This window comes from Ailuropoda melanoleuca, chromosome 2 (genome assembly GCF_002007445.2).
Source record: "Ailuropoda melanoleuca isolate Jingjing chromosome 2, ASM200744v2, whole genome shotgun sequence".
Lineage (NCBI taxonomy): Eukaryota > Metazoa > Chordata > Mammalia > Carnivora > Ursidae > Ailuropoda > Ailuropoda melanoleuca.
In genome coordinates this window covers 155,942,449-155,958,487 of record NC_048219.1, presented here as the reverse complement: position 1 = coordinate 155,958,487, position 16,039 = coordinate 155,942,449, and the positions used below count along the sequence as shown (strand labels likewise).

Sequence of the window (16,039 nt, the reverse complement as noted above, 5' to 3'; positions counted from 1 at the left end):
TAAAAAACACAATCCACAAGCTAAGAGCTGAAAGCATCTGTCAGACAGAAACTTACTGGGTAACTCAAAAATAAACATGCTCTTGGAAAAGGCAGGGAAGTAGTGCTCCTAACCTTAAAAAAACCAAAACCCAAACCAAACCAAACAAAAAAAACAACTGCTGTGATAACAGTTTTCATGAAAAAAATGGCACCTGCCAGCAATACCACATGGTTAATTAGAAAAACAGATTAAGGGGGCGCCTGGGCGGCGCAGTCGTTAAGCATCTGCCTTCGACTCAGGGCGTGATCCTGGCGTTCCGGGATCGAGCCCCACGTCAGGCTCTTCCACTAGGGCCTGCTTCTTCCTCTCCAACTCCCCCTGCTTGTGTTCCCTCTCTCGCTGGCTGTCTCTGTCTAATAAATAAATAAATAAATAAATCTTTAAAAAAGAAAGAAAAACAGATTAAGAAAAAAAAAGTCTTATTACTCACATACCTATACACACCCCTTGCCTCACACTTAAAATAAATTAAAAAGATGCTAGGGGTTTCAAGGAAGAAAGATTTCTGGGAGGACTAAAAGAAATGACCAAAAGAAATAACAGAAAGGGGTACTGGAAGATGGGAAGAAGAGAATATTCGAACATCTTCCACTGGCAAGTACTATGCTGATTTTCCTAAGTAACTCTTTAATGCTCACAACTACTTTATGAAGTAAATATTTCAGTTTTTATTGGAAGCAGTATAACAAATTAGTTAAAAGCTACACTGTAAAGGCACTTGGGTTCAAATCCTGGTTCTATTACTAACTGGTACCCTTAAGCAAACTTTACTGTGCCTTGATTTTTCCATCTATAAAATGGAGACAATAACAGAATCTACTTCATAGGGCTACTAGGAAGATTAAATAAATTAATACATTTAATATTTAGAACAGTGCCCTGTACATTATAATTATTCAATAATTATTAGTTGTTATAATAAGAAAACATTAAGGCCACTCCAAATCTAAATATCCAAGATTGAGGTAGAAGGTACAAAGTTCAGGGTAGGTGTTCCTAAAACTGCAAAAGTGAGTAAAATTAAAGTTTGGAGCACCAATACATTTTCTGTATGTACTTAATTTCATAATTTTGTACAACAGTTTTTACTCATTTTCTTTTAATGTCTCAATAAAACATTCCTATAAAAATCTTCAACACTGTTTTGGTTGAACTTTATTTTTCTACATCTTGGTCATGACAAGTTTAGGAGCAGGCAGGAGAGGGGACAGTGGTACCCTTGATACCAGACGAAGGGAAAGTAATAGGACAAGACCAGCCTAGGCAATTAGGGCAGAAAACAGGTAAGTATGAAAGTTATGAAAGAACAAAGAGAGAACAAGCAGGAAAACAGAAGTCTCCTTCCCAGAAGGATTTACTTTTCTCTCCACCCAGTGAATTGCCATACAAAAAAAACAGTGTTATCAGTCTTTTTCATAGCAAAGCAATGGAATCAAATCATTCCCTCTCCAAATAGTAAGACTGTTGATGTTACAAATCTAATTGGCAAAACAGGAAAAGAGATGTCCATTTTTGTCAGACCTTTCCAACATACTACACATTTATTTCTTTCACCATCTAAAGGAGTATTAAATAATTTAAACAAACTAGGCAGCTTGCATTTTGTGACAAAAGATGTCAAAAATTACAATGAAACTACTCGATTAGCTATGAAAGCACAAATGCAAGGTAACAGACTGAAAGGGATGCCAAACTTGCTAGTTTCAGAGATGACCTTTTTGAAATATGACTGTTTTTACATAGCTGACACTGTACTTTTGATGAGACAAAACTATACCCTGATATGTACATTATGAAACCCAAATGTAACTTCTGGAACAAAACTTATTTTTCTAATTCAGGAAATAGTAAATAAACCACATCATCATACCTGGTATCCATTTTATCTTGAAACCATTTGCTGTAAGACGAGGATCAGACAGGTAAGTTGATCCACTATATCTCTGATCATCTGTGGTCATTTTACATAAAATCTCTAAATAATGAGATCCATTAAAAAGACTGAAAAAGAAATTATGGTCCTTTAACTTATTAAATATGTAAAATGAAATAAGCGGATTTATGGAAAAATGTTAATGCAAGGGCCCTTTAAAAATGATCAGTAACAACAATACAAAGATATAAGTAGTAGCCCTGTGAGAAAATTTACTTTTTTACATTTCCGTTAATATCTTTTAGAAGACCTATACAATATACAGAAAGGAGGAAGAATGGACATAAAAGACAGTTTTTATCTTTTAGAACACTACAAACTAAATGTGAAATCAAATGTGCTCTCTCTATATAATACAAATGAAAACTTTATTTATAAATAATGCCATTATTACATTATTATTATTCTATCATAAGGTTGTTGTGAAGATCAAAGGGTTTAGTAAAGTTCCTATCATATGGTAAGTCCTCAACAAACATTAGCCATTGTTGTTATTACTGAGTTCTTACTTTGTATTTTATAGAGATCTAAATTACTCCATTCAGAGACAAACTACACAATCTGCATTAGAACTGTAGTGAGAAAACTGAACCCAGCCCATAATTACCCTGTCTTTGACTCAGTTTTGAAAAACTTATAATAATTGTGGTGGGCATGTCACATTTCAGATGAAGGGTGAAAACAACTTTGAATTCAGCTTTGTTACTGTCCATGTTCAAATAAGAAAGCTTTATTTCCAGGCTTTAGTTTTAATGTATTTTAGGTTTTTAATGTATTTATTTTTGACTAACAGAATATCACTAAAGGAAAACACCTTTAAAAACGTTTAATTTGTACAAGCACAAAATGATTGATTTTTAAGATATAAATGAAAATTCACAAATACCATTGAGAAAAGTAATCAAGTTTAAAATTTCAGATACACCCTAGCTCTTTTTAAGGGAAGAAAGAGAAAGTACTATCAGATCTCTGAACTGTTTAATACAGCCCAAATCTGTATTAATTCTTTTTCTAATTCTTTGACAGTTTGCTAAGTCAATCTTAAGAGAATATTATGTAAAGAAAAATGCTGGATTTAGGTGAATGTGATTACTGTTGCCTTAATTAAAAAGACAGCTCTGACAAATGTTTTCCTGTGTCCTGGTCCTATTTTTTCCTTCTGGTAGCAGAACTTTTTTTTTCAAAAGACAAAATTATATTGTATTTTATATATATATATGAAGAGCAGATAATTAGAAGATGAAATTCAAAAAATAACCCCATTTATATTTGCATCAAAAAACAAAATACTTAGGAACAATTTTTCAAAAAAACAATACCTTTATACTGAAAACTACAAAATATTGCTGAGAAAAACTAAAGAAGACTTAAATCAATGGAGACCATTGTTCATGGGTTGGAAGATGCAGTATTGTCAAGATGGCAATTCTCCCCAAAATGATCTGCAGATTCAAAGCAATCCTAATCATAATTTGGTAGCAGGGCTTTTTAACTAAAGTTTTAATATATTGTATAAAAGATTTTTTATTTATTCTTGGGAGTTTGGGAACAGAGCTATCTAGTGATGTGTCCTAGAGAACAAACCCTCAATATCTTTCTAATTTCAGGTTTTTATCTCCTTTATCATACATATGATTCTCTCCTCTGTCAGACCAAAAACATAAATATTAAATATAAAAAAGAAAAATGTTAATTGGTTAGTTGTCAGCTATTCATTTTTACAGAAAACAATTTGCTCATGTAGGATATTAAAGGGAAATATCCCATTTTGCAATCTATAATAAAATCAGTTCAGGCAATAATCATCAATGGATGAAACCGTTAGACGGAAAGGCTGACAGGGAATTTTAAGGTATGAGAGCACGCTGTCAGTGGCTGAACCCAGTGATAAGTACCTTTTGATGTGATGAAATATGAAGCACATAGCACAACCTATTATATAGTCATACCAGAAAGTAGAATCTAAATCTATTCAATCCTCCTGAGCTAACTTCTGTTTAAACATGGGAGAGGAAAAAAATAAGCTGAACACCACACCAGGAGGAAGCAAAGGGACAAATGAGACAACAGGATATTCTAACAAACAAGTGACTTAGTATCAACAAGTTAATGGTGTGATATTTAGAAGAGATTTAAGAAACAGACCAAATGTAATAGCTGGACCTTGTTTAGATACAAATTAAACTTAATAACTATAAAAAAGACATTCTGAGACAATGAGGAGTATTTCCAAGGAATTAATATTGAGAAAGATAGGAAAAAGTCACTGTGGTTAGGTAAGTCATTTTTAAGACAGAAACTGAAAGATGAGTAGGATTTGTCTAAAAAACTTCAAGAGTGAAAAACAAAATATGTTTATGTGTATATATACATACTATACATATATATATTTGAAAGGACAAATAGACAAATGTGGCATAATCTTGATAATGGTTGATAAAGGCATTCATTGTATAATTCTATTTTGGTGTACGTCTGAAATGTTAAAGAGTGTACATGACTGGGGCGCCTGGGTGGCACAGCGGTTAAGCGTCTGTCTGCCTTCGGCTCAGGGCGTGATCCCGGCGTTCTGGGATCGAGCCCCGCATAAGGCTCCTCCGCTATGAGCCTGCTTCTTCCTCTCCCACTTCCCTTGCTTGTGTTCCCTCTCTCGCTGGCTGTCTCTATCTCTGTTGAATAAATAAATAAAATCTTTAAAAAAAAAAAAAAGTGTACATGACAGAGAATCATGGCAACCTAACTTCAAAATTATCCTAGGCAAGTCACTAATGTACAGGAGAATTGAGGTTGATATTTAGTGACTGCAGAACTATCTAGAATATTCTAAAATTATTTATTTGAAAACAGTTTCATTAAATATTAGAAAATCAAGTTTTTAAAAAAGATTTCTGTAAATAAACTTTTCCCTATCAGAAAACACTTCTTTTTCCTTTCAATTTCTAATCTAGTATGGACTGATAAATGTTTTGAGAGTTAAAAAAAGAATTATATTATTTCACCATACCTCTCTGTTAATATAATTGGCTTTTCCAGTGGCTCTGCAGGAAGTTTATGATTCTCAATAAGTCTTTTAAATAGGAGAGCTTCTTCCACTCTGTAAGGATTTAATAACATTACCTCTGTTTTGGATGTAATTAGCCACGCATCAGGAAACTTGAGATTGTGGAGCAAGCAAAGTTCTTCCTTCTCTTCTAAGTCAAATTTACATTTCTCAACATTTTTTTTTAAGTTTTCCATAGAAAAGGGTATCTGAACTATTTTAACGTTTTGGTTCTTTTTCTCAATTTGGGACTGAAAGAGCTCATCAAGTTTTGGCTGATTAGATAACGAAGTTTTCAGTTTGTGCTTCTGTGCCAAGTTCCATGCACTAGTGGGCTTTATCTTTTTTCTGCCATCCTTAAATGATATTTGTGACTCTTGTTCACTGGCTCTCTTGATTTGCCTATTATATCGTTCCAAATCTTTAGTAGCCTTCTCTTCATATCTGGGAATAAAGATAAAATAGAAATAATGAGGATAAAGATAAAATAGAACTAATAATAAGAAATGAACTAGCCATCTGAAGTAAATTTTACAAAAAACAGCTGGTGTTCCAAGTCTGATAATGATGAAGGAGCTTGTATTGGACTAACCCTCCCATATATAACTATAACTCTGAACAAAAAACAGAAATCAACTATTTAAAATGGACAGGGAAGAGCAAACAAAAACAGGCAGACACTGGAATGCTTTAAATTTGAAAAAAGAGATCCATATTTATATAGCTTTTACCCAAAGGGCAGTTCCATACATTAAAGGGAAGTGGCAAAAACTCAAGCAATAAGCTGCACTCTTTTTAAAAAATATTTTTATAATTTTTATTTATTTTTATATCACACAATATTACATTATATAAGTTGCACTCTTATTAGCTTGAATAATCAGAACAGAGTTCCTTGCTTCCAAAACAACTGGAAATTGAAGGAGAAAATCCCAGAAAATTCCATATGTGGAAGCCTAGAGGAAAAAGACTGCTAAAATGTTAAATGAGCTAAACAGAGATTTTAATCACTACCTAACTGCAGAGTAAATGGAATTTGGAGTTTGAATTCTATATAATTAGGTGGCTTAATAAACACTTTGGGCTTTAAATGAAAACTAGAGGAGGGCTACATCTTAGGGTAAGGGAAAAATTACTTCCTAGAACTAAGGAAGCTGACCTAGGATTAAGGGCAAAATTTAAACAGTCTCTCTCTAAGGAAGTACAAAACAGCCTTTACAAGCTCAGTGTGATCTGTCGGTAACTTAAATAGTTGCAGAACAAACACCAACACTTTTCAGAAGACAACAGAATCTAGTTTCTTCAACATATCACCCACAATGTACACTAAATAATCAAAAGTTATCATTCAAGCAATAAAATGGAAAATGTGAGTCATGATCAAGAGAAAAAGTAGTCAGTAAAAACCAACCTCAATATGATTCAGATGTTGGAATTTGAAAATAAAATTATTTTTTAAATAAGTTTTTATAAATATTTAAGGACTTAAAGGAAAGATGATCCTAATGAGAGAAGAGAAGAGGAATCTAAACAGAGAAGGGAAATTATAAAAAAAAGCCAAAGAGAAATTCTACAACTAAAAAATACAGTATCTGCAATGAAAAATTCCCTGGGTAGGCTTAACAGCAAATCAGAGATGGCAAAAGAAAGGGTCAGCAAACTTGAAGACTGATCAGTAGAAATTATCCAATCTGAACAAAAGAGAGAAAAATGAAGATTAAAAAAATCCCCGTGGCGTATGGCACAACAAGCAACCCAACATATATGTAATTGGAGTCCCAGATAAAAGACATAAAAGTGAAGAGAAACAAAAAATTTGAAAAAAATTATGGATGACAATTAGGCAATTTGGATAAATGAAACATTTTATAGATCCAAGGAGGTCAGTGAACCCCAAGCAGGATAAATACAAAGAAATCCACAGCTAGGTATACTAGGATCAAACTGTTGAGAAACAAAGACAAACACAAAATCCTTGAAAGCAGTGAGGGGGAAAAAAGACACTACAAAAAAAGAATACCACAAATGATGGATGTAACTTCTCATCAGAAGCAATGTAGAGCCAGGTGACAGTAAATAACATCTTTTAAGTGCCAACAGAATCCAGAAGTCAATGATACAAAGCAAAAATGTCCTTCAAAAATGAAGATGATATAAACATTTTTGGAAAAGAGAAAGCTTAGAATCTGTTGCCAGCATAGCTGCACTCTTGAATTGACACCAGATAGAAACTGTGATCTATAGGAAAAAATGATAACCACCATGTAGGTAAACAGCAAAAAAGGATCTTTGAAAAAATTCTCATTTCTTTGAAAGATAACTTTAAATTTTTTAAAAATAGCATTGTAAGCATATGATTTCACTCATGTGGAATTTAAGAAACAAAACAAATGAACATAGGAGAAAAATAAAGGGACCCAAATCATAAGAGCCTCTTAATTACACAGAACAAACTGAGGGTTATTGGAGGGGAGGTTAGAGGGGGTAATGGGCTAAGTGGGTGATGGGTATTAAGGAGGGCACTTGCTGTGATAAGCACTGGGTGTTATATGTAAGTGACAAATCACTAAATTCTACTCCTGAAACTAATATTACACTACAGGTTAACTGGAATTTAAATAAAAACTCAAAACATAAATAAATAAATAAATAAATAAATAAATAAATAAATAAATAAAGTGTTTTAAAGGGTGTTTTATATTGTATGTAGATATAAAATATATGACATCAACTGCACAAAGGACAGGGGTAGTAAGTGAAATTATACTTGCAAAGTTCTTATATTCTGTGTGCCTGGTGGAACCCTATTAGCTCTAACTAGATTATGATAAATTAAGGATGTATAATATATTCCCCAAAGCAAAAAATAATGCAAAGCCAACAGAATTAAAATTAAACATTAAATTATATTCTTTTAATGCTAAAGAAGGCCACCTGTCTCCCACAAAAAGGAGGAACAGAGGAACAAAACAAAGATGAAACATATAAGAAAATGGTAGACCTAAACCTAACTGTATCAGTTATTACATTACATGGACTAAATATTCCAACTCAAAGGCAAAAATTGTCAGAGTGAATTTAAAAGCAAAATCCAGGGCGCCTGGGTGGCTCAGTCAGTTAAGCGTCTGCCTTTGGCTCAGGTCATGATCTCAGGGTTTTGGGATCAAGTCCCGCATAGGGCTCCTTGCTCAGCAAGGGGACTGCTTTTCCCTCTGCCTGCCGCTCCCTCAGCTTGTGTGCTCCCTGTCTCTCACTCTGACAAAAAATAAATAAAATCTTAAAAAAATAAACAAAAAGCAAAATGTCTACATTTTGCTATGTATGTCTACAAGAGTTATATTTTAGACACAAATACTAGTTCAAAAGTAAAAGAAAAGATACACCATGCAAATGGTAAGCATAAAAAAGAATAGCTATAGTAATATAAGATGAAATCAATTATCAATTTCAAAACAAGAAATTATACAACATAATGAGGGAAAATTCATAATGACAAAAGGGGCTAACATTAGGAAAGAATACCAATCACAAATGTGTATGTATCTAATAACAAAGGTACAAATTACATGAATCAAAACTTACAGATCTAAAGTAGAAATAAATCCAGAATCATAGTTGGGAGACTTTAATACCCCTTTCTCAGTAACTGGAAGAACTAGACCAAAAAATAAAAAACAGTAAAGCTACAGAAGATTTTAGGAATACCATCAACTACCTTGATTAAATAGACATTTTAGAACACTATATCTAACAGCTGCAGAATTCAGATTCCTTCTAGGTGTTATATACTTGGAACATTCATGAAGATAGATCATGTGCTGGGCTTAATTCTCAGTAAATTTCAAAAGCATGACATCTGACACAGTATTTTCCCTCTCCATGACAGAATAAATTAGACGTCAATAAGATATTTAGAAATCCTCCAAATATTTAGAATCTAAATAACACATCTTTATTCATAATAGCCCCAAACTGGAACAACCCAACTGGAGACTGAATAAACAAATTGTGGTATATAAATACCAAATATTACTTATCAATTTCGAAGAATGAACTAACTATACAAAGATATTCAACAAACATGGCTGGAAATCACAACATATTTTGTTGAGAAGAAGTTAGACATAAAAGAGTAGATGTTGGGTCACCTGGGTGGGTCAGTCAGTTAGGCGTCCCAGAGTCCTGGGATCCAGCCCCACATCAGGCTCCCCGCTCAGGGTGGGAGTCTGCTTCTCCCTCTCCCTCTGCCCTTACCTCCCCCTCGTGCACATGCTCTCTCTCAAATAAACAGATAAAAGCTTAAAAAAAAAAAAAGAGTACACATTGTACGATTTTATATATATGAAGTTTAAGTACCAGCAAAACCAAAGTAGTGTTATGGAAGTCAAAACAATGGCTGTGTTTGGAAACTGGTGGATAAGTAGCATACGGGAACTTTTTGGGTGATGAAAGTTGCTGTATTTTCTTTGAGGCAGTGGTTACATGGGTGTACAACATATAAAAATGCATTGAACTATATATACAGTTAAGATCTGTGTATTTCACAATGCTACATTTCACCCAATTTTAACAACCATTTATGGAAGCACTGAAGACAAACNATGAAAAAAAACACTAAAAAAAAAAAAAAAAAAAAAGGAAGAAAAGAAAGAAAGAAAATCTTATAAAGAAATAACTAAATTAAACAGTTAATTCTGTATCTGAAGAGTTCCTTACACATTTACTGTAATATCAACATGGAATAAGCAATTTCTTATTTGTACACAATAGAAAATTTGTAAATAATACTCCATTTACTAATTAGATACTAGTAAAATTAAAGTCATTCTAATGATAGCATGTAAAATAAAAATTTAATGATTAAATTTGTAATGGATTCATAGCTAAATATTCATTTTTCAGTTGCTATTTATTTCTCATTTTAGAGACAACAGTGAAAAAAATAAATTCAAATAAACTGAATACATCCAAGCCACTTACCTTAATTCAGTTTCAAAGGTATCAGATAATGGATGCTTTAAAATTATACTGGGTAAAAAATCAAGACATCTTTTCTTTTGAGTTAATGACAATTCTATAGCCAATCAAAGACAGTCTATCATCGGGGTTATAGCAACCTTTTCTGAAAATTGAGGTGCCTGAAACCACCCTCAAATTTTCAAATTCTCCAGGCCGAGACTGAGGTTGAACAACACTGTTTTGAAAAGGCTCCATGGGTAACTCTAATGCATACCCAAAACTGAAAACCACTCTTAGGTGTTCAGTAAAGTGTAGTGGTAAGAACGCAGACCCTGGAGACCGACTGGCTGGTCTGGTGCTGCCACTTAGTAGCTCTGTAAATCTAAACAAATTATTTAGTATTTCTGTGCCTCAGGATAATCATCTGTAATAAATAGATAATTTACATTTACTTCATAGTTCTGAGAAGAGCAACAAAATGAGTTAAAATGTTTCAAGTACTTAGAATGATGCTTGACACCAGAGTAAAAGATTATAAATGTTTGCTATTATTTTGTATCAAGAAACACATCTTATAATGAATGGGACACATTTTTGACTAAAGGCTGGTAAATATTTAAGCAATTTAACTAAACAAATTTTTAAATGCAGTTTTAAGTTTGAGACTGGAGAATTAACACTGTTTCTAATCTTAAGTAACTCTTAAGAAACTGGCTAAATTCTGTTGTAGGTATTATACATGACACATTTTTAAGGAGAAATTTAGAGAGGTATGTGTTAGGAAATAAAAATCATATTCTTGGGTGAACTATGTTAAATGTTAGAATTGAGACTAAGAGACAAAAGACCACAGCACGTTGTGTAGTCTGTACTCAGTATATGCTAAATACAGAAAAGTTAGCTGGATAAGAATGTAAAAAAGACCTTGTTTCACTGTAAACTAGATGAAAAATGCCTCTCTGATTACTTATCAGGCTATATTCATAATTTTGTATATGATTTTCTCCCATCTCTATTTAGAATCTGAACTTCTGGATTAGCTACATAAAACAGATAATTTTCAATAGCTTACTTTCAATAGGTACTATAAGTAAGTATTTTTAGCTCTTGGACATTCCAATTCAAGATTTTTCCCTTACGGTGAAAAATGAGTTCAAGATGAAGGTCACCATTTGTAATTAATTATAATGTGCAAATTTTCACATATGGTACTAATCTTATGATTTACTCAAGAAGTCAATTTAATTAGTTCCTTGGGAAATATAAAAAGCTATCTCCAAAGGAATATTAAGCAAATGTTAAGTTAAAACAGCTGCTACCTTTGACTTAACGTCATTAAGAGATTCAGGAACCTGAATGGAAAATATTAATTTTGATTTGACCAGTAACCAATTCAAATGCTTTTGTGACTAAAGATTACATGTAATTATGAAGTTTATTTACCATTTTCAATACCCCAATTACAATATTTTTCTTATTTTAAGTAGAAGTATGTTCATAGTACTGCAAATGAAAAGTTCAAGTTAACATCAACTGACTGAACCCCAGTGGGCAGGGCACAGGCCTAAATCTGGCTTCTAATCCACCAGAGGAAAGGAGAAGAAAAGCAAAGGAAAAATATCCAGAGAAGAAGAACTAAAAAATGAAGTACACCCCACTCCAAAGTCTGTCCTAAGCTCTCAGCAGAAAAACCTTGACGCTAGTGCTTATTCAAACTCTTTGTTATGGCTTACAGAACCTTACATAATCTGGCCTGCCTTCCCTCAACTTACTTTACTATACTCTCATATTCTGTTCCTGTCACAGAGAGCATCTTTAATTTCCTTAATGACAATATTTTCCTTCTAGCTGTTTTATTTAGAAAATTCCCTATACCTTTGATTATTTCTACTTAGGGACTCATTTCCTATCTCATAGATGAGATTAAGCCCACTGCTAAGTATTTTCATAACTCCTTATATTTACTAACTCATCGTGTTCTATGATTACTATTTGTTTGTGTTTTCCTTACTATACTGCATCATTTATGAGTAGAGAAAGTATATTTTATTCATCACTGTATTTGAAGTGATTAGCTAGAGTACATAGGGCCTTGTATACAGAATGCCCTGAATAAATATTTCCCAACTGAAGACAGGTAGAAAGTAAGGAGGGAGGAAGGGATGAAAGAAGGGAGGGAGGGAAAGAAGGAAGAATAGAAGGAAAAGAAAAGGAGAAAGAGAAGGGCAAGGAGGAAAAGAATGAAGGGAAAGAAACAGTAAGAAAGGAGAAAGGGAGAAGGGAAGGGAAAAGAAGAGAAGGAAGAAGGGAAAGAAACAGGAAGACTAGGAAAAAAGTGAAGGGAGGATAGATGGAAAAACCAATTATTCACAGAAGAGGTGTCCACCCCTTAGCATTTCCTACAGAATATAGGATCATGGAAAGAATTCCAAGATTATTACAGAAAACTGGTAGTGTGATTGTTGAGTGTGATATCATTTTTGCTCCACTTTCTCACTGATCATAATTTTGGACACAGCCATCACGGTCCCCAAACTCCTGGCTCTGGAAGATTCTAACACAACATTTTGTGACATACAGTAAGCTCTCGATTCCAAAATACTTACATTTTCTTCTATTTCTGGCCTCCAAATTAAATTTAATCTTGACTAAGCAAGTGAAAAATAATGTCAATCACAACAGAGAAATTTCCTTTTCACAGGTTAAAAACTCTGAGTAAGATCACGAACAATGTGCCAGTCATTTTGCTTTCATTATAACACACAATATCCTATTTAATGCTCACAACAATCTAGGAGATACTGTCCACAGATCTTTACAAAAAGCTAGCAGAGAAAGAAACTGGAATTAAAACCCCGGTGTAGTTTCAGAGGTCTGCTCTTGACCAACAATGCCTCTTTTGTCTACCTTAGGGCAATAAGATAGAGAAAATTTTGGATTCCTGAATACTGCCTGATGATAAAATTTTAGATGAGGCCCATTAACCATCATCCTGTACCCTGATACCTTGGGGCCCACAAGAAGAAACAATGCTGACACTCCCCAAAAGTTAATTGTAACAATACCTGCTGTTGTGAGGCTGTGAGGGAGCAGCTATCTTAAGTCGCTACACTGTCCCTATCTTCCATGAGAGGGAAACAGCTACGCTTTTTCCCCTCCTTCTCAGATAATACTCAATTCATCACCTCTCTGGTCAATGCAATTTAACTTCTGTGGGCTTGCTGTACTAAAACTTAAATGCTCTGATCTTTAAAATGCCTATGTCATTTAGATAAAACTAAAGACAATCACACACTGTGAACCTTATTTGCACGCTGATTCAAATAAACTTTAAAAAAACCGATATTTATTAAGTAATTAGAAATCCAAACACTGAATATCTGATATTAAGGAATTCTCGTTTTAAAAATTATGATTGCATTATGGCAATATTTAAAATAGGAGCATCTTTACTTTTTACAGATACATAGTATTTATGAAATAGATATTATCCTAGGACGTGCTTCCAAATAATAATAGTAAAAAGGGGAAGTGAAGTGCATGGATGTATGGATAAAATGAGACTGACAGTGAGATGATGGTTTGTGAAACAGAGTAATGAGTTTGTTGTACTGTTCTGTCTACTTCTGTGTATGCCTGAAGAAAGAAAAAACACAACCACCCCCACCAAAAAAAAGAAAAAAAAAAAGGTAAAGAGAGAAGCTAATTTATGGAAGTTTTGCCTGTCAGTGTTAATAGTGGCACATGATGTGATGAGCAATGGGTGTTATACGCAACTAATGAATCGTTGAACATTACATCAAAAATTAATGATGTACTATATGTTCGCTAATTGAATTTAAATTAAAAAAAGTTGCATTCTACACACAAAAAAATAGTGGTCATGATTATGTTAAATTGATAGTGTCTTTATAAGACTGAATAAGCTAATGAAAAAAGAAAAAAAAAATTGGTCAAGTATCCATGTTTGTCACCAAATAAAAACTCTGAATAAGTTATGTTTAAATTTTCCTCCAGATGTTTAATATAATATTGAGATACCCCACATAATAATATATAATTGGAAGTATAATTCCACTCTTTCATTTCCTGGTGGGCTAGATCACTCAAGACATAGTACTTTATATTTATAATAAGTGCCCTAAGTCAACTATACACACTCATATTATTTTATATTTATTTAGATCATCTAATCTAAAGATGGCAAGTAATATGTAGTTATTTTCATCAAAGATAGATCAAACCACCTATTTACCTACCAAAACACCCCACCATAGTTTATAAATTGCCAACAAATAAATAAAAGATTTTGGAAGGAAGCCTTCAGTTTATACTGAATAGGGACAGTACTGACTCCACTAAATTGAATCTGTAAAAATACTGTAATTTTCAGGGGCGCCTGGGTGGCACAGCGGTTGAGCGTCTGCCTTCGGCTCAGGGCGTGATCCCGGCGTTATGGGATCGAGCCCCACATCGGGCTCCTCTGCTATGAGCCTGCTTCTTCCTCTCCCACTCCCCCTGCTTGTGTTCCCTCTCTCACTGGCTGTCTCTATCTCTGTTGAATAAATAAATAAAATCTTTAAAAAAAAAATACTGTAATTTTCATATTGTGTTCAATTTAAAATGGAGACCAATTTAAAAAAGGGAATAGTCAAGATATTTCTTAAAACTATCACTGTTACAATTGTTCTAATGCATAAGCTGTTACAATTGTTCTAATGCATAAGCTGTTACAATTGTTCTAATGCATAAGCTTTTTATTTTAAAAAAGAGAAAGTTCTGTCATAGATTCTTTAACATAAAATAAAAAAGAAATAGAAGAAAACAGTAGTTTTAAATTAGGAAGAATGGAAAACCTTTAACTTCAAATTTTAATAATAAAGTAGTTAAGGCTTGTACCAAAAGCAACAACAAAAAAACCAAAACAAAAAACTAAAAATCTCTCAATTTAAAACAGTGATTCCAAAAAAGGTACTCTAGCCAAAAGAAAAGGCATTTTCCATTCTGCTTTTCCATAAATAAGAAGTTTAAAATTTTTTTTAACCCAGTGAGTCATATAGAATGGAAATATCTCAGCATCAGGTCACATGCAAGCTCTGGAAACTTACTTCAGTTTTTCCTCTTCACTCAATGTCTTCCACAGTTCTTCAATTTGTACTGTTGTATCCTCCACACTGGTCTTAGAATTTTCTGTGAGAAACTGAGCACGATGATCTTGAATAAAAAGGGCGCTCGCTGACATGGGTTTCTTGATTACCCGATTACTAATTAAATCATATGCTGTAAGCTGTCCAGATTTGTTATCTACCACATTTGATTTTTTGTTACAGGAACCTTCACTGAGATTCTTTTGTTCAGGGCTTGGATAAGCGTTATTATTTAGTTTACATGCTGAACTTTCTTGAGGCACTAAAATTTTCACAGGTTCAATGTTTTCTCCCATTGAATTTTTAAGTGTATTTCCCTTGCTCCAGTCATCTGCACAGATTTCCAAAGACTTCTCAGGAACTGCTGCTTCCTCACTTTTCCCACCCTCATCTCCATTGCTTTTATTGCCATTTTCTGATTGGGTATGCTTAACAGAACCTACGAAACAAGTTTCACTACATTCCTTCTGGGCATCCTCACATGGTAAATTATTCATTGGGATCTCTTGAAATGTATTTCTAGTGTTTTTATCAATGTTAGAATTTTCACTATTAAAACGTTCATCATAATGGTCATCAACATGTATCTGAGGATTTAAACAATAATTAGTGTTCTTCCCAGATCTGTCATCATGCACATCATTTTGGAAAGGAATGACTGAAGTATCAACGTTTGCATAATTATTTCCAGATGATTCCATCTTATTAAAAAGCACATCTGTTTCTGTTGTATTATTAACAACCATGTCAGCTGAGGAAACATCTGTTTTATTATTTTCATAAGAATTTGTACTAGGTAGTGATCCATAACAAGTCGTCATCAGATTTTCAAGAGCAATTAAAACAGATTCCTAAAAATATAAATTAACAAATGTTAGGGAAAATTATGAAATTAATAAATAGGCAAGATTTAAAATA

At 33.3% G+C, this 16,039-nt stretch overlaps 1 protein-coding gene across 8 annotated transcripts in view; it reads right to left on the bottom strand.

Annotated features, from left to right (window-relative positions):
• PMS1 (PMS1 homolog 1, mismatch repair system component) overlaps positions 1-16,039 on the bottom strand; it is an 88,255-nt gene that overhangs the window by 6,045 nt on the left and 66,171 nt on the right. For all 8 annotated transcript variants that reach the window (XM_034654845.1, XM_034654850.1, XM_034654844.1 and 5 more), the window contains 3 exons: positions 15,083-15,972; positions 4,980-5,459; positions 1,913-2,043 (listed from right to left, as the gene is read on the bottom strand). In XM_034654845.1, the coding sequence (XP_034510736.1) occupies positions 1,913-2,043; positions 4,980-5,459; positions 15,083-15,972 (1,501 nt within the window). The remainder of the gene's footprint in view (positions 1-1,912; positions 2,044-4,979; positions 5,460-15,082; positions 15,973-16,039) is intronic.